At 69.7% G+C, this 17253-nt stretch overlaps 1 protein-coding gene across 5 annotated transcripts; it reads right to left on the bottom strand.

Moving 5' to 3' along the window:
* Positions 1–1799: 1799 nt before the first annotated feature.
* On the bottom strand, positions 1800–16616 carry ADSS1 (adenylosuccinate synthase 1). Of its 5 annotated transcripts, none has more exons than XM_070065449.1 (13): positions 16565–16614; positions 11517–11619; positions 7342–7404; positions 7073–7123; positions 6746–6812; positions 5812–5919; positions 5627–5708; positions 5420–5546; positions 4970–5124; positions 4110–4234; positions 3384–3481; positions 2556–2705; positions 1800–1943 (listed from the first exon to the last, which is right to left on the bottom strand). In XM_070065449.1, the coding sequence occupies exons 7-13, from the start codon at positions 5675–5677 to the stop codon at positions 1891–1893; spliced, it is 759 nt and encodes a 252-aa protein (XP_069921550.1). In that variant the 5' UTR covers positions 5678–5708; positions 5812–5919; positions 6746–6812; positions 7073–7123; positions 7342–7404; positions 11517–11619; positions 16565–16614; the 3' UTR covers positions 1800–1890. The 5 variants fall into 5 exon arrangements, with proteins under 5 accessions (XP_069921550.1, XP_051685799.2, XP_051685800.1 ...); XM_051829839.2 differs by lacking the exon at positions 16565–16614 and adding an exon at positions 16101–16340; XM_051829840.2 differs by lacking the exon at positions 16565–16614 and adding an exon at positions 16013–16315.
* Positions 16617–17253: the final 637 nt, after the last annotated feature.

The following is a 17253-nucleotide window of genomic DNA, read 5'->3' as shown; positions in this document are numbered from 1 at the left end:
CTCTGTAACTCTGCCTGTCAAATAAATAAAATAAACCTTAAAAAAAAAAAAAAAAAGAGCCGTGTGGGGCTGGCGCGGGGAGCAGCGGGCTCTGCCACCGCCCGCCCGGGAGTTCTGCACCCCATGTGGGCGCCGGTTCCAGTCCGGCTGCTCCTCCCGCCCAGCCCCTGCTGTGGGCCGGGAAGGCAGGGGTGGTGCCTCAAGGCCGGGGCCCTGCACCCACTCGGGAGACCTGATGGAGCTCCAGGCTCCTGGCCCTGGCCCGGCCCAGCCCTGGCTGCAGCACTTGGAACCAGCGGATGGAAGACATCGCTCGCTTGCTCGCTTCCCCCCACCCCCAGATAAAAAGAACTGGGAAAAACAAAACAAAACTGTTGTTAACAAAAGGAGGCCTGGGTGTTTGGAGTGTCGGTCAGACAAGCGTGGCTGAGCGGCCGCGAGGTGAGGTGAGCCCAGCAGGAGGGCTGGAGCAGCGGGCACCGTGGGCTCGCCGTGACGGGGGTGCTGGGGTCACTCGCTGTCTGACTGTAAGCCGGGGAAACTGGAAGTGAAGCTGTGTCGCTCGTGTCCGGTGCCGCTGGCACACAAACGCCCAGGGGCCCCGGCCGCCACCCCCCACGGGTGACCTCGGGTCTTCCCGTCCCTGTCCCGGAAGCTTCTCTGTGCCATCTCCATTGCGTGTCTGTGTGGGCGTCCCCCTGGGAGGGGTGCTGGGCTGCAGCTGTGCGGGCTTGCGGACACGCGTGTCCCCTGTGTGCCGGCCAGCCCCGGGGTGCGCGTGTAACCTGGAGAAGCCGGCAGCCCCCCTGCTCGGGGAAGCTCCTACTTTCTGGGTGCCCGTTGTGGTTTTTCTCCCGTCTGTCTGGCCTTGAGGTCGGGGCCTGGGGCTGGGTGTCTACAAGGGAACCGAGGGACGTTCCCCTGGGGGTGCCAGCCAGAGCCGCTGCTCAGGGTATGGACGCCGAGACGCGGCGAGGAGGCTCGGGGAGACAGAACAACCAGGGCCACTGCCGGCAAGGGTGGCCAGGGCCCTCGGGCTGTCCCTGGGGTCACGCGTGGGCCGCGGGGCAGGGGTGCAGCCGCACAGGCGGTGCCAGTGGGTGTGGCCATCAGGTGGACCGGCCGCCTGGAGGGCCGAAGTGAGAAAGTTGAACTTGGGCTCACCATGGACCAGAGAACTCACGGCAGTGACCAGGTCAGCAGTGCCGCCCAGTGGCAGGACACAGCCCCGCGGCTGAGCTGCCCTGCTGTCCCCTCCCCTCGGTGTCTCAGGCCCTGACCCGCCCCCCCGCCCCCTCGACGCCCAGAATGGCTTCCTCGGCAGCTTCCTGGGAGCCCGGCAGGTGGCCGGATGCCCGCGTTTCCCCGTCTCCCTTCACATCCTCAAGGCCACTCAGCCCGGTCTGGAAAGGTCGCCAGGAGTGCCTGAGTCCCGTGGCCCTGGACGCCGTCCCAGGAGTCAGCAGCCTCTCAGGGTGCGGCCGGCCACTGGGTCCCTGGGAGGGGGCCGAGTTGGCCTCCACGGGGAGAGCCGCTGGGACAGCGCTGCAGGCCTGGGCCACGCTCTGTGCGACTCTGAGGGGGGCCCCGGCCCCCGGGGCAGCCACGGCCAGGTCAGGTGACACAGGAGGAAGCGACCAGGTGGCCCCAGGAAGGGCCTGAGCCCTGGACCACTGGGACCCCAGGGTGTCTTGGTGCAGGGTTAGTTTGGGGAGCTCTGGGCTTGGCTGATACCCGGGCTCTGGTCGTGGGGAGCCAGCGCTGACCAAGTGGACACACGCAGGAGCGCCGCCCCGCTCGGCGGCCCCGAGCCCTTTATTAGGTAGGACACAGCTCCCCCAGTGTCACGGCGACTCTGGAACGTGGCCACGGCGCCGTCTGCAGGCGGGCCTAGAACAGCTGGATCATGGACTCCCGGGATTTGCCGACACCGACCCACTTGACTGCAAGGGCAGAGGGGACCCCGTGACCCCGTGGCCCGGCGCTGCCTCCCTCCCAGCGTGCCCCTGAGTAAGCGCAGTGGCCCTGCTGCCGCAGGTGGGGGAGGGACCATGCACAGGGTCCCTCTGCCACGGGGCCCTTCCCGCAACTCCCACGCGTGCCACAGTGTGCGGGTGCCCGAGCCCTTTCACCAGCGTCTGCCTGCAGCCCACGCTGTGGGTCACCTGTGGGTGACTCGGCCCCGGTGGCGCTGGGACGCCCTGGGAGCTGTGCTGGCCGCATGGCCCCGGGGAGGGAGGACAGGGAGGCCGGGCCGTCCACGGCCAGCACAGGCATCGTGTCCCAGCGTTCCCGCCTGAGACCGGCTGGCGTCACGGGTGTGGGGCCTGCGCCTCTCCCCACGCCCCTCCTGTGTTGCGAGCGAGCCGCAGGCCTGGACGCCTGTCTGTCACTCTGCGCTCTGAGCTGTGGCCCTTGCTGGCAAGGTCCCTGGGGGCCCCTTAGGGCACTGCCCCGGTGACCTTCCTGGGACGGCACCTGTGCCCGGCCCCGGCTCCGCACTGGTCTCTATGGGGGGCCAGGAGGGGCTGCTGGGCAGGGGTCAGGGCACCCACCGGCCACTCCCACGTGGTTCTCCACGAACCGCACGTAGCTCTGGGCCTGCGGGGGCAGGTCCTCCCACTTCCTGGCGCCCGTGGTGTCCGCCTTCCAGCCGGGCAGCGTTTCGTACTCGACCTCCACTTTCTGCAGGATCTCCTGGTTGGCTGGGGGACACACGGACGCGGCAGACGTCTGTGTCACTGCAGGAAGCTCTCGCCCCCCCGCCCCGGCCCGGGGCCGCCCACCCGGGGGGGCAGCGCCAGGACAGCGGCCCTGGTTCCTCTAGCAGGGGCAGGGAGGCAGGGGACTGTCCCGCTGGAACCCCGGGGGGCGGAGCCAAGGCCCGCCTGGAAATCCGGAGACTCCAGAGCAGCTGGGTGCACGGGGGTGTGTGTGTGTGTGTGTGTGTGTGTGCTCCAGAGCAGCCGGGCTTCAGCTTCAGCGCCCCCTCCCTGCAGGGCGCACTGGGGGGTGTGTGTGCCAGCCGACCTCACGGAGCCGGCCAGGAGGGGGCCCAGCAGGCCTTAGTGGGGCGCCCCCAAGGTCAGGGGTCAACCACTGGGACGCAGGGGTCAGGCCCCGGCACGGGCTCAAGGGGCATGTGCAGACGCACGAGTGACAGGGACAGCAGCAGGGGCCCCGGGAAGGAAGCAGGCGCCCGAGCCCAGGCCCCAGAGCCGGGCGCCGCGTGTGGGGGGAGTCCAGCCCAGCCGGCTGGGAGGCGCCCGAGCCCCCGCTGAACCCCCCCAGGAGAGCCCCAGGCTGCGGGGGGCGGGCATCCAGAACCGAGGCTTGCTCTTTGCCTGGCCGGCCCCGAGTGGTCACCAGCTCGTCCCACCCACCTGGGAAGTAGGGGATCCTCTTCCCGTTGAGCTTGTAGGCCACGCCCACTTTGATCTCCCCCAAGACGTCCAGGATGTCCAGCTTGGTGAGGGCCAGCCTGTGCGAAACCAGAGATGAGACGAACCACAGCGTCAGCCCCGGCGCCGCCCGTGCTCGCCTCTGTGGCTTACGGCGTGCAGACGAGGGTGACAGATGGGCGTGGTGTGGCCACGTCCCCTCCCCGTGCCCTGCCGGCCCTGAGGACACGGGGAGGCCAGGGGTCCTCACTGCCTTTTCCGTTTCTCCCCCCTCCTGTGTTTGCTCCGTGCCGGGCGGCAGAGACCTCAGCGGGGGCTGGGGAGAAGCCGTGTGAGTGCAGCTCACGGCCGCGCCCCGGCTTCCCCGAGCGGAGGATGCAGGGAACCCCCTGCCAGCTGCCTTTCTCTCGAGGCCGCTCTGAGCAGCCCCGACCGGACCAAGTCCACCTGCGGGGCCCCGGGGCCCTGATGCCCCTCCTGCCTCTCAAGGGCTGTTGACCCGGCCCACACCCCTCCCTCACTGCCGTGTCCTGGGGCCACCTTGCCGGAAGGTCTGGGAACATGTGGGGGGGTCCTGTTCTGAGCCGAGGTGGCTCCTGGACTCTGGGGGGAGTCGGGCGTGGCCTCCTGCCCAGGGCACCTCGCCGTGGGCGGGGCCGTGCTGGCCGGCTCCTGTGGTGTCGGCGGACGTGCCGGGGGGCTGCTTACGCGGTGAAGCCGTTCACCATGTGGGCGTATCTCAGGATCATGAGGTCCAGCCAGCCGCAGCGCCTCTTCCTGCCCGTGGTCACTCCCCACTCGCGGCCGCGGGTCTGCAGCAGGTCTCCGGTTTCCTGGCGGAGGACAGCGCGGACGGTCCCTGGGCGAGCCTCAGTGCCAGCAGTCCCCCCACGTCTCTCCCTCCCTCCCAGCCCAGGGGAGTCATCGGAGCTGCTCTCCTGTCGGCCCCACACCCCACTGAGGTCCACGCACGAAGGGCCTTGCTGTCCGGTGGGCTCCGGGCTGGCAAGCGCCCCCACAGCCAGAAACCAAGCCCTGTGAGCACGGGGGTTCAGGCAGCCCCGGCCACTGCCTGCCTGATGCAGGCTCCACCCTGCTGGCTCCCCTCCCCGCTCAGGCACAAGAACCAGGCACCTGCCCAGCCGAGGGTCACCGGGGGCCTCCCCGTGTCCAGGACAGCCCCCCAGGCTGTGGAGGGGGCCTCCCCATATCCAGGATGGCCCCCAGGCTGGGGAGAGGGCGTCCCGCGTCCAGGATGTTCCCCAGGCTGTGGAGGGGGCCTCCCCATATCCAGGATGGCCCCCAGGCTGTGGAGAGGGCCTCCCCATATCCAGGATGGCCCCCAGGCTGGGGAGGGGGCGTCCCACGTCCAGGATGGCCCCCAGGCTGGGGAGGGCCAGGCTGGGCTGTGTGTTTAGCTTCAGTCTTGGCTCAGCTGGACAGGGCCTCCCAGATGGGACAAAGGTGGCCTGACTGCCCAGGGAATGGCTGCGTGGACACACGGGGGTCAGCTTGCAGTACCAGGGCGCTGCCTGGACTCCCTGCCCGCGAGAGGGCCAGGCACTCACGTTGATCTGCTCGGTGGGGAAGGCCCCGATGCCCACGCGGGTGGTGTACGCCTTCACCACGCCGTACACGTCGCCGATGTTCTGGGGAGGGATGCCCAGGCCGGTGCACACGCCACCCACGGTGCAGTTGGAGGAGGTCACGAAGGGGTAGGTCCCTGCAGGACGCACCAGGTCCAGTGACACAGGAGGGCTCCATCCCTGTGCGTCCCCTCGTGGGGGCGTCAGGGGGTGTGGCCCGCGGGGGCTCGCTCAGGAGTCGGGCGAGGAAGGCAGGGGAGGGCTGCCCCTGGCTGGGAGTGGGGTGGCCGGGTGTCGTGGGGCTGGGGAGGGGACAGAGACGGAGGGAGCCTCCCACCCTCAGGCCGGCCCTTCGCCCACTCCTCTCCCTGCCAGGTTTGGAAAGCTGGGGACACAGGTGCAGCCGGCGGGGCCAAGGGACAGGCAGCGCACCGAAGTCGATGTCCAGCAGGGCGGCGTTGGCCCCTTCCACCAGGATCTTCTTGGGAGGGCCGTGGAGAGCCTCGTACATGAAGTAGACCCCGTCCCGGACCATGGGTCGGACGCGCTCGGCCAAGCCCTGGGGCCAGGTGCAGTGTGAGGTCCCGGCAGCCGGCAGGCCGAGGCCCCTTGCCCCCGCCTGCTGCCCCCAGGCCTCACCTTGAGCCGCCTGAGCTGACCGTCGACGTCTATCTCCAGAGCGGGGAACATGGACTGGTGCTGCTGGGCCAGGTTCTTAAATCTGCAGGGGGGAGCGACCTGTGAGCCCCCACGGCCCCCTCCAGCAGCCTCGTCCTGGCCGCACTCCGCACGCCGCCCCGCCCCCGCCGAGATGGCCCAGGTACCTGGCGGAAAACTCGTCAAAGTCAGACAGAAGGTCGCAGACGCGGAGGCCGGTGCGGGCGGCCTTGGAAGAGTAGGTGGGTCCGATTCCCTTCTTGGTGGTGCCGATGCTGGGGGCGGGAGTGGGCGCCCGTCACCGCCATGCCCCCCCTCCTGGCGCAGCCCCTCCAGCCCAGGGCCCGCCCTAGGAAGCCAGGCCTGGGACAGGTGGCGTCCCAGGCACCTCCCCAGCAGCAGAGCCTGGGAGCCTGCGCTTCCGCCCAGCCGTGCGCAGCACTGCCCTCGGCGCCTCCGTCTGCGCCACTGCCTCGGCCGCCCTTAGGCACAGAGCACAGGCGCCGGGCATCCGGGCACCGTGCTGGCCCTGGCTGGGCGCGAGGCTCGCCACGGCCACCCGTGTCTGGCTAGGTGTGTGTGAAGAAGGGCCTGGGCATGAGCACGCGTGTCAGTGTGCGCTTGTGTGAGTGTGTGCACGTGTGCGTGTACATCCGTGTAGTGTGAGTTCACCGGGAGTGTGCACCTGTGGGGGTCCACCTGTGTCCGTGTTTGCACCGGCGGGTGAGCGGCAGGCAGTCGACCCTCCAAGGCAGGACCTGCCTGCTCACTCCTGTGTCCCCGGCTCATCAAACTCTAATAAACATCCTTGGAAGGTAAGTGCAGGACTGTGGGGTGCAGGGGCCAGGACGGCGCCGTGGGGGCCTCGGGAGGCAGGGCTGCTGGAGCCGCCCTGGGGATCTGCCTGTGGCCTGCACATGGCCAGGGCTGGCCTAGGCTCCCAGCAGCCTCGGTGGGCATGGCCGGTGCACAGGGCTCCAGCAGGCCTCGGGGGTGTGTGCGGCAGTGGCAGCGTGAGTGACAGGCAGCCAGGCAGCCCGGGACCCCGGTGTGGGGGGTCGACCGTCCCCCACCCCCCGGCGCCAGGCCGCTGACACTCACTTCTTGCCCTCCTGCGCCTGGCGCTGCACTTCCTGGAGCCCGTCGACCGCCTGGTGGAAGTCGAACACTGGGCACAGGAGAGAGGCGGAGGCCTGGGGGCTGAGCCGGCTCCCGGGGACCAGGGAGGGCCCCCCGCTGCCACGCCCAGGCTGCCACGCCCAGGCTGCCACGCCCAGGCTCCCTGGGTCTCCCAGACCCGAGTAGGGCAGTAACCCCCCCACTCCCACACAGGAGCCCTGGTTAGGGCTGAGGGACAGGACAAGGGCCTGGGGGCTCCGGGGCTAGGGCCGTGCAGTCCACAGTGCGGCGCCCACGCCACGTGCTCACCGAGGTGCGCCCGGTCAGAGATGATCAGCCTCCTCTCCCAGTCCTTCAGGCCTGCGGGACACGGGCAGTGGCTCTGTCTCCCCAGCTGCGCTCACGCTGGCACGGGCTTCCCCTTCCCCTCGCAGCTCCCGGACCCCTCCCCAGGCCCCGTGCCAGGCACTGCCCAGCGGAAGCACGGAGGCAGCAGCTGCCCGGCTCACTGCCCGCCCACGGGAGACGCCCACAGGAAAAGTCCCGGCTGGGGCAGGTCCACGGGGCCCCAGGCCCACCTTTCTTCTCGTTCTTCTCTGCCTCCTCAAACAGGTCTGGTAAGTGCACCACCACCCCGTTGCCTGCAACACGACCCAGGAGACGGGGTCATGCCGTGCACATCTGAACAAGCATGTCTGACACGACACAGGAGACAGGGTCACACCGTGCACATCTGAACACGCCTGTCTCACATGACACAGGAGACGGGGTCACACCGTGCACATCTGAACACGCCTGTCTCACATGACACAGGAGACGGGGTCACGCCATGCACATCTGAACACGCCTGTCTCACATGACACAGGAGACGGGGTCACGCCGTGCACATCTGAACACGCCTGTCTCACATGACACAGGAGACGGGGTCACGCCATGCACATCTGAACATGCGTGTCTGACACGACACAGGAGACGGGGTCATGCTGTGCACATCTGAACACGCCTGTCTGACACGACCCAGGAGACGGGGTCATGCCGTGAACATCTGAACACGCCTGTCTCACATGACACAGGAGACGGGGTCATGCCGTGCACATCTGAACACGCCTGTCTGACACGACCCAGGAGACGGGGTCATGCCGTGCACATCTGAACACGCCTGTCTGACACGACCCAGGAGACGGGGTCATGCCGTGCACATCTGAACACGCCTGTCTCACACGACACAGGAGACGGGGTCATGCCGTGAACATCTGAACACTCCTGTCTCACACGACACAGGAGACGGGGTCATGCCGTGAACATCTGAACATGCCTGTCTGACACAACACAGGAGACGGGGTCACATCGTGCACATCTGAACACGCCTGTCTCACGACACACAACATGGGGTCACACTGCACACAGTGAACACACGTGTCTGGGTGCTCGGAATGGGCCTGCCGTGTACGTGGCAGCAGAACCCACAGGGAGCCAGCGGCCACTGACAGCTGAGAGCGTGGACATGAAAGTGGGGCCCCACACGCCAGCCTTGGGAGGGGCGGGGTCCTCGGCCCCTGCTGTGGCCGGGGAAGCAGCAGAGGAGGCTCAGGGCCTGGGCCCTGCAGTGGAGACCGGGACGGAGCTCCTGGCTCCCGGCTCCCGCCTGGCCCAGCTCTGGCCACTGTGGCCGTTTGGGGAGTGAACCAGTGGACGGAAGACCCCTCCCTCCATCCCTCCCTCCCTCTCTCTGTCTCTCAAAGAAATAAATCAGTCTTTAGAGAAGGAGGAAAACGGAGTGCACGTGCAGGCCCTGAGCACGGGGCACTGACGAGAGCCGGGCGCGGCAGGACAGGCCCTGGGGGCCCAGAGCAGCCCCAGCCGGGCCCCCGCTCCTGACCAAGTGGCCTCCAGGGCGGCCTCCTGGCTGCAGTCCAGCCCTGCCCCAGGCGTTCTGGGCACGGGGGAGCGAGCCAGGGCATGCCCCCCCCCCCCCAGGAACGACTTAGCTCGATGGCTGCCAGGGCTGGGGAACCCGGAGGGGGAGGGGTGGCACCGCAGGTGCGCTCCTGGGCATCACCCAAAGGAGCCGCAAACCTGAGCCTGGATGCCCACAGCAGCCGCCCTCAGACACGGACCCGTGGAGAGGGGCTCCCTGGCCGCTGCTCGAGTGCCCGCCTGTGCGCTGTCCCGGCCAGCCTCCCGCCCTGGCCCCAGCAGCCTGGCGAGCGCCCAGGGAGCTCAGGGCGGTCAGCAGCCCACTTCCCCCAGTGCAGTGGGGAGGTCCCCTCTGCGGACCCCCCCCCCCCCCGCAGCGTTGGCTCCAGGGTCCGCTCGTGGCTCCGCCCCTGCTTTCCTGTGGGCGGTACCAGAACGCGGAGGAGAACCAGAGGTCGTTGTGACCCGAGGGAGGGGGCGGCGGGGTCAGGGAGAGGGGGTGCGGGGCTGGGGGGGTTGGGGTGAGGGGCTGGGGGAGTGCAGGGTGGGTGGTGTCGGGGGTGCGGGACGGAGGAGGGACGGTGCGTGGCGGCCGCGTGGCGTCTGTCCTTTGTAAACCGCGGCACGCAGTGGGCGGGGCGGGGGGTGGTGGTGCGGGCCGCTTGTTCTTCGCACCTAAAATCACCCCAGCAAACCCTACTTAGAAACGCCAAGGCAAACACGGGACTCCTCACGTTTCTACACCATTAAAACTTGGATCAAAACAAAACCCGGACCAGCCAGAAAGCACAGGCTGAGCGCAGGGGTCGGCCCCCGGCAGGCGCCCAGGGTTGCGGGGTGCTGGGAGCCTCACGGCGCATGCGCACCTCATGCACGAGGGCGGCGTCGCCGCGGGGGACCCGGGAGCCGTCGGGAACCCAGGGACACCCAGCCCGCCTTCTCTGCCTCCGAGGCCCAGAGGCCACGCACCAGGGCGGAGCCTGGCCCGGGGACAGGGGACAGCAGTGCAGGTGGACAGAGCCAGAGAGTGCCGGGGTCACCTAAATGCCACATGTCCCGAAATAACCGGGTGGCCGGCGGGGGTGTCGCAAGCCCTGCGGCTGGGAGCCCAGCACCTCCTGCCCCTCGCTGCCTGGGGCCTCTGGGGCCCTGCCCCTGCCGACTGCCCAGCCCGGCCCTGGACGCTGCTCCTGGCCCAAGGCTCCTGCGGCGCAGCTGGGAGCAGCTGGGAACAGGCAGGCGGCCACCTGGCTGGCCAGGCCTCCCCACCACACCCCGAGGACCAGACGGGGTCTGTGCCCAAGGGAGAGGAGCCCAGCCCCTGACCGTGCGGCCTCTGCGTCACTGCTCACGTCCAGCAGTCCGGGCACTGTGCCATAGCCTCCACCTCCTGACAGCAGTGGGGTGGCCTCAGCCATGTCACGGCGTGGCCTCAGCCTGTGAGCGTGGCCTCAGCCATGTCACGGTGTGGGCTTGGCGGTGTCACGGTGTGGGCTTGGCTGTGTCACAGCGTGGCCTTGGCCGTGTCACGGCGTGGCCTCGGCCTGTGAGCGTGGCCTCAGCCATGTCACGGCGTGGGCTTGGCGGTGTCACAGCGTGGCCTTGGCCTGTGAGCGTGGCCTTGGCCGTGTCACGGCGTGGCCTCGGCCTGTGAGCGTGGCCTCAGCCATGTCACGGTGTGGGCTCAGCCGTGTCACGGCGTGGCCTCGGCCTGTGAGCGTGGCCGGCCTCGGCTGTGTCACGGTGTGGCTCCCTGCAGTGGTGGAAGGAGCTGGAAGGTGCAGGGAGCCAGCCTGGGTCTCAGCGAGGGGAGGGGCCCAGCACTGAGCCTGCAGGGTCTGGGGGCAGCGGGGGTGGGCAGGGGCAGGAAAGCATGGCCATTCATCCCAGGGCCTGGGCGCCACAGACACATGGACACTGGGACACACACACCCACACACACGCTCACGCACCCACATGCACACTCACTGGGGGCACACACACATGCACACTCACTGGGGGCACACACATGCACACTCACTGGGGGCACACACATGCACACACATGCACACTCACTGGGGGCACACGCATGCACACTCACTGGGGGCACACACATGCACACACACGCACGCACACGCACACTCACTGGGGGCACACACACGCACACACATGCACACACACATGCACACTCACTGGGGACACACACGTGCACACACATGCACACACATGCACACACACACGCACACTCACTGGGGGCACACACATGCACACACACGCACGCACATGCACACTCACTGGGGACACACACGTGCACACACATACGCACACTCACTGGGGGCACACACATGCACACACGCACGCACACGCACACTCACTGGGGGCACACACACGCACACACATGCAGTTGTACACACATGCTCGTGTTCAGGTGCACACACACGCACACACACATGCACACTCACTGGGGGCACACACATGCACACACACGCACACACACATGCACACTCACTGGGGACACACACGTGCACACACATGCACACTCACTGGGGGCACACACACGCACACACATGCAGTTGTACACACATGCTCGTGTTCAGGCACACGCACGCGCACACACACACACACGGGGTCCGGGTGCTCAGCCTCCTGCACCCCCAGAGCCCGGGGGAGACGCTGGCTGTGGGGGCTGCCCAAGCTCTGCACACTGCTGAGGACAAGCCCACAGGCCTGGGTGTCCACGAGCCCTCACCACACTGACCAAGCCCCTTCCGGTCTGCCCCCAGCGCTGGCCGAGGCCCGTGGCCCTGCAGGCCTTCCTGCACGGGGAGTGTGTGGCCTGGGCCGGGCCGGCACTCACCGATGAAGGACACAGCCTTGGGGTTGATGATGCCACTGGGCAGCAGGTGGAAGTCGTACTCCTTGCCGTCCACCACCACGGTGTGGCCAGCGTTGTTGCCACCCTGGGAACAGAAACCCGGCTGAGCCGAGGGCCCTGGACAGGGCTGGCCCGAGAGGGGCCTGCGCGGCGCCCGGCCTCACTGGGGCCATCTGCGTCCCCACAGCGCTGTGGGGGTCCCCGGGGCTGTCCATGCTCCGGTGTGGGCAGTCTGCTCCTGTGGCTGGCTCTGACACGGGCCTGGGTTACTGCCTGGCTCTGCCAATGGCACGGGCAGGGCCGGGGGACTGGAGCCGAAGTCTCTGGCAGGGCTGGTCCAAGCCCTCTGGGAGGTGGCACGGTGCCAGCTCAGCAGCTGGGTTCCCTCCTCTGAGGCAGGAACGGGGGTCCCGTCCCCTCCAGAAAGCTCACTCTTGGTGCCATGGCTCGACCTGCCATCACCCTGTCCTCAAGGTCCCTGAGGGCTGGTGTAGGCGTGAGAGCAGTGGAGGCTGTGGCCTGGGTGCCACCAAGCCCTCGTGCCCCGGCCTGGAGGTCCAGTCACCCAACGGGCGCCTCCGGCCCTGCCTGCCCTGGGGGTGCGGGGGCCCTACCCTGGGCACTGCCAGCCTGCTGCCCATCTGCCAGCGGTGGGCTTCTGTTGGCCAAGGGGCAGGAGCGCCTCTCTTCCACCCTGTGGCCATCACCCCAGCCAGGCCCCACACGAGCCACAGGTGGCCGTGCCACCCCCAGGAACCCATGTGGGCCGGATGTGCCAAGGCCCCGGGCGCCTGATGGTCCAGGCTGCAGGAGGGCTGCTGACCCTCCTCCCTCCCTGAGGCTGCGTGGCCCTGTGGCCCCGCTGTGGCCCCGGCCCCCAGGCTGCCCTGCTGGGCAGGGGCAGCCGCTGACACCAGCACCATGGCCAGTCTGCGGCCTCGGGCCCCAGGCCCAGCCCAGCTCCCTGCAACACCAGAGACGCAGGCCTGGCCCCAAAGCTTTGCCTCGGCTGTCCGTGGGGCCTCCTGCCCGGTACACCCTGTTTCCTCGGCCTCGCTTGGGGGCAGGGGCTGCGGTGCTGAGGGGCCTCAGCCCCTGGCCGTCCCACAAGGCCCCTCAGGAAGGTCGCCCACGCCCCTCCCCTCAGCGCTGTCCGTGGGAGGAGGACCTGCCACCCACGCTGCATTGGCACAAGGTTCCCAGGCCCCAGCTTCTCCTCCGGATCTGGGGGCACCCCCGACAGGAAGCCCAGGCGCAGAGAGGGGCGGGCACCAGAGACCCCCAGGGACCTCCCTTCACACAGGCAAGCCTCACCCAGGCCCAGCCGTGACCTCTGCCAGAACTGGCTCCATGGCACGGCCCCCAACAGCCACGCCGCCACCCGTGGGAGGGTCTGTCCAGGTGCACCCCGGAGTCAGGGTTCACGGCACTGCCAGAGCCCCAGAGGGGCCTCCCCAGCTCAACACGGACCCAGCAGGGAGCCACAGGATCCGGTGTGGTTCTGGCAACTCCACCCCGCCCGCCTCCTCCCCAGGGACGCCTGTGGGCGGAGCTAGACCTGGGGAGGCAGACAGTGTGGACTGGGGCAGCTGCCCCTGGAGTTAGACTGGGAGGAGGAAGAGGCCCGGAGGATGGCGCGGGGGGGGGGGGGGGGGACGTGGGAGAGCCTCACAGGGTGAGGGGACAGTGACAGGAGAGTGACGGGTTGGGTGAGGGGCAGTCCTTGGCGGGCAGTCAGGATGAGGTCTCCGTGGACACTGCACGGAGCCTGAGCTCCGGGAGGGGGGAGGGGCGTGGGCAGCAGGGCCTGGGGAGCACTGCCTGTCACCCATGGGCTCCCACACTCCAGGCTGGCCAGCGTCCAGGACCCAAGCGCCGCGGCCGGGGCCAGAGGGGTCCCGATGCCCTGTGGCCCCGCTCTCCTCTCCGGGTGCCCAGGCCAGCACCAGCTCAGCGGCCCCAGTACACAGGGACAGCCGGAGCCCTCCCAGCAGACACAGGCGCCTGGGGACAGGCGGGGCGCCTGCCAGCTGCTGTCATGTGACCCAGGCCTGGGCTGCAGGCCACGCCCAGGGGACAGGAACCAGCCTGACACACCGCCTGGTGCCGATCTGCAGGGGCGCCCAGCAGCTCCGTGGAGTCCAGGTGACAGCCCCTGGAGGTGACAGTCCCTGAGAGACCCCAGTTTTTCTTCCCATGGTCCAGTGAGGTCTCAGGGTGTCCAGCCACACAGGGGTGGCTGGTGAGGGTGGGGACAACCCCCCACTTCCTTTAGTCTCAACCTGGGGTTCACAAGGGCAGTTGGGCACCAGGGACCACCCAGGGCGGGCGCAGTGTGGGTTGCTGACCTCAGAGAGCGGGGGCCGCCAGCCCACCCAGGCAGCTGGCTCTGAGCTGTGGCCCGAGTTGGGGGTCACCCTGGCAGGGTGGCTGGGGCTCCAGGGCTCCCCTCTGTGGTGGAGCCTTGCTCAGGCCTGGGCACAGCTCAGGGATGTTCCCTGCCACGCCCAGCCCGCAGTGGCCAAGGCCACACCCACTCGGGCCTCAGACTCAGCCCTGACCCTTGCTCCGTCTCTCCCTCCCTGGGCCGGGGGCCTAGGGCTGGAAGCAGGGAGCCCCTCCTTGGATGGCCCGCCTCGCAGAGCCCGAGTGACGAGGACACACGAGACCCCCACCCACCTCCGCTGGCCAGCCCTGCCCGCTGCCCGGGCAGCGCTTGTGCCCACCTGCTGCCCGGGGGCGGGGCCCTGGAGGATGCCCTTGCTGGGCGCGTGGCGTCCTTTGTGGGGCTTCACTCACCATCTGGCGGGAGACCACACCCCGGGCAGGTGCAGTGCGGGGCATCCTGGACACTGCTGCCCTCCCGCCCAGAGCGCTTCCCACAGACTCCTGGGAGAGCCACGGACGGCCTCTCCAGGCACGGCGCTGCCACCAAAGGCAAGGCAGGACACGGCGATGGCTGGCACCACCACCACCCGGCTGGACACCAGGCCCAGCGGAGCTGTGAGTTCCCTCGGAAACCAGGAGAGCCCCCAGGACAGCGAGTGTCCAACCTCGCAGGATGCGGAGCCACAGCCGGCGGGGGCTGGGAGGAGCGGGCGTGGGCCCACAGCACCGCAGCAGGGCGGCGGCAGAGGGGCTGAGCGGCTGGAACAGGGGAGGAGGCCCGGGCACCTCCAGGAGGCGGGAGGGACAGCTCTCGCCTGTCCATCTCGCCGTCCAGCCTGGAGGGGAACAGGGGGTCCCGAGGAAGCCGAGAAGGGAGGAGGTGTGGAGGGCGGGGTGCAGGCACCCCACACACTCCGCAGACTGAGAGCTGCCCTGGCTGAGGCTGTGGTGAGAAAGGGCTGTCCGGGTGCTGGGCAGGCAGGCAGAGCCCAGACCGGGACAAGCGCTCCAGCCCGCTCTGCCCTGTGCCTCGGCCCTCCCCCCAGCCCTGCATCCAGGCAGCACCCACTTCTGCTGTCTTCACGCAGCACCCTGAGAGGCAGCCTCTCTGGGCGCCTCGCCCACCCCCGCCTGCCAGCCTGAGACAGGTGGGACACAGAGAAGCCTGGAGGCCCCGTGCCAGGGGCGACACATGAGGGGAGCCGGGGTCCCCAGGGCCAACGGGCAGGAAACTCACAGAGGGCAGCCCGGCCTGGAGGGAGGGGCGCGGCGCGATGGCATGGGGTGGACTGGCGGTCCTGGCCCGGAGCTCCTGTGGTGGGCGTGTGGCATCCACCAGGGCCCGGGGCTGCCAGCTGCTCTCCTCCTCCAAGACCCCGGGCCTCAGTTTCCCCTGTAAAGGGCTGGCAGGAGGACCCCCGCCCTGGCCTGTCTGCAGCTGGGAGTGGTGCCCGGCGTGTTGCCCCAGGTGGCAGACCAGGGAGGGCCCAGTGCCGACTGTTTCACAGCTGGACCAGAGCCCCCGGTCACTGCGGGGCAGGGAGTGGGCGGCCGCGAGGCCATGACCAGAGCCGCCGGGTCCAGGGAGGCCTGGGCACTGGGCCCACTGCCTTGGCACTGGGGCGTCTCCAGGGAGAGGCGCTGCACCCGGTGGACACACGCCCCGGCCAAGGGGCAGGAGCAGAGCCCACGGGGGCAGGAGGGGCCCCGGCGAGCCGGGCAGGCTTGTTAGCTGTGCCCAGGGCAGAGAGGGGGTGGGAGACCCCCACCCAGGGCAGGAAGAGCCTCTGGGGGTTGCTCTCAGGATCGCGCGGGATACCCCGCTTCACTGCGGCAGGGGCGGGGGGCCTGTGAGCCCCGGAGTGGCCGGCTCTGTGCGAGCGGCCAGGGCCGGCGCCAGGCACAGCAGCCTGCATCGGGCGGAGGCCAGGCCTCCTCACCCGCACCGCCAGCCGCTGTCACGCTAGCCGCAGGCCCAGGCTCCGCCCTCTCCCAGGCCGGCCTGCACCCTCCAGAAAGGTGGCCGCCGCCCAGTGATGCCTTCCCCCCGCCCCGCCCGGCCTCCCCGCCCCCGGGATCGGGGTCCCCACCTCGGCGCCCGGCATTCACAGCTCTGCCCGGGGTCGGCGCTGGAGCCGGGGCGGCGTGGCCCCGGGGGGAGGGCCCGGCGGCCCGCACCTGGCAGCGGCTGACGATGTCGGCGTCCGTGGCCAGCAGGTCCACCACCTTGCCTTTGCCCTCGTCTCCCCACTGCGCGCCCAGCACCACGGTCACGCGTGTGCCAGGCGCCGCCGCCTCCTGCTGCGAGCGCCCTCGCTTGACGCCGCCCGCGCCCGGGGGTCGCTCGTGGGTCGCTCGCGGCGCCGACATCGCGCTCCGCTCGCCGGCTGCGCGGGGCCGCCCCAGGGTCCGCGCCATTAAAAGGCCCGGCGGGGAGGGGCGGGCCGGGGGCGGGCCCGCCAGGCGCGGTGACGCGCGGTGACCTCGGGCCGACCGCTCCCGACCGCCGCGCCCCGGGGCCGCAGAGTGGCTGCGGGCGCCCCCGGGAGGGCCGGCGCGTCTTGAGGGCCGGAAGTCCCGCCAGACCTTTGGGGGCAGGGGTCGTGCCCCACCGCAGGGTCCACGCGCGCTGGGGGACGCACCTGCTCAGCGGCGAGCCCCGCGTGCCCGGGGAGGACGCGCGCGCCCTCTGGTGGCCGCGCATGGGTGCGCCGCGCCCCGCCTCCGCCCGCCGAGAGAGCAACTGGCCCCAGCGCTGTCCAGAGCCCCCTGCCCTAAGACCCCGATTCTGGGGTCGTGGAACCCGTACTGCTGGGCCAGCAGCCGTCAGCACGTCTCGAAGGGGTGTGCGCTTCTGTCCGGACCCAGGCTCCCTGGGGGCCCACGGGCGACCTTCCTGGCCCAGGAGGTGGGCACAGGTTGGGATGGGGAGGATGGGCCTGTCCCCTGGGGGCTGTTGCTGCAGCATCCAGGCCAGTGACAAGACAGGAGACCAGACACCGCCGGCCACAGGAGGCCTCAGACGTGGCTGCTCACAGCAGGGGTCGCCTGAGAGGGGAGGCTCAAGGGCCCCCTCTTTGACTCTCCTTGGGGGGTGCCCAGCCCTGTCCCCAGCCTGGGCAGAGTGGCTGGGCCCCCACCGGCAGCTGCCCCTCTGCTGGGCCCTAACCGCAGGGGGGTCACACTCTGCCCAGTCCCTGCTGCACCCCGTGGCGAGGATGACCACTGGGTGGGGGCGGGGGGCCTGGTGTGAGGTCCCAGGCCTTGGAGGAGGGGCGGGCTGTCCTGTGGGCCGGGCAGGCGGATGCGGCAGGAGCAGCCAGGAGGCTCC

The sequence above is a fragment of the Oryctolagus cuniculus genome, chromosome 20 (assembly GCF_964237555.1).
Source record: "Oryctolagus cuniculus chromosome 20, mOryCun1.1, whole genome shotgun sequence".
In the NCBI taxonomy this organism is placed as follows: Eukaryota; Metazoa; Chordata; class Mammalia; order Lagomorpha; family Leporidae; genus Oryctolagus; species Oryctolagus cuniculus.
The sequence above is the reverse complement of the archived record's forward strand: the minus strand, read 5'-3'. Positions and strand labels throughout refer to the sequence as shown.

Excerpts from the sequence above, each read along its gene's own strand:
- ADSS1 (XM_051829839.2), bottom strand. The coding sequence starts at position 16,340 with ATGGCGCGGACCCTGGGGCGGCCCCGCGCAGCCGGCGAGCGGAGCGCG. Across the intron at positions 7,405-11,516 it reads CAAGGCTGTGTCCTTCATCG|GCAACGGGGTGGTGGTGCAC; the intron begins GTGAGTGCCGGC and ends GTCGTGTTGCAG. Across the intron at positions 4,235-4,969 it reads TCCCCACCGAGCAGATCAAC|GAAACCGGAGACCTGCTGCA; the intron begins GTGAGTGCCTGG and ends GTCCTCCGCCAG.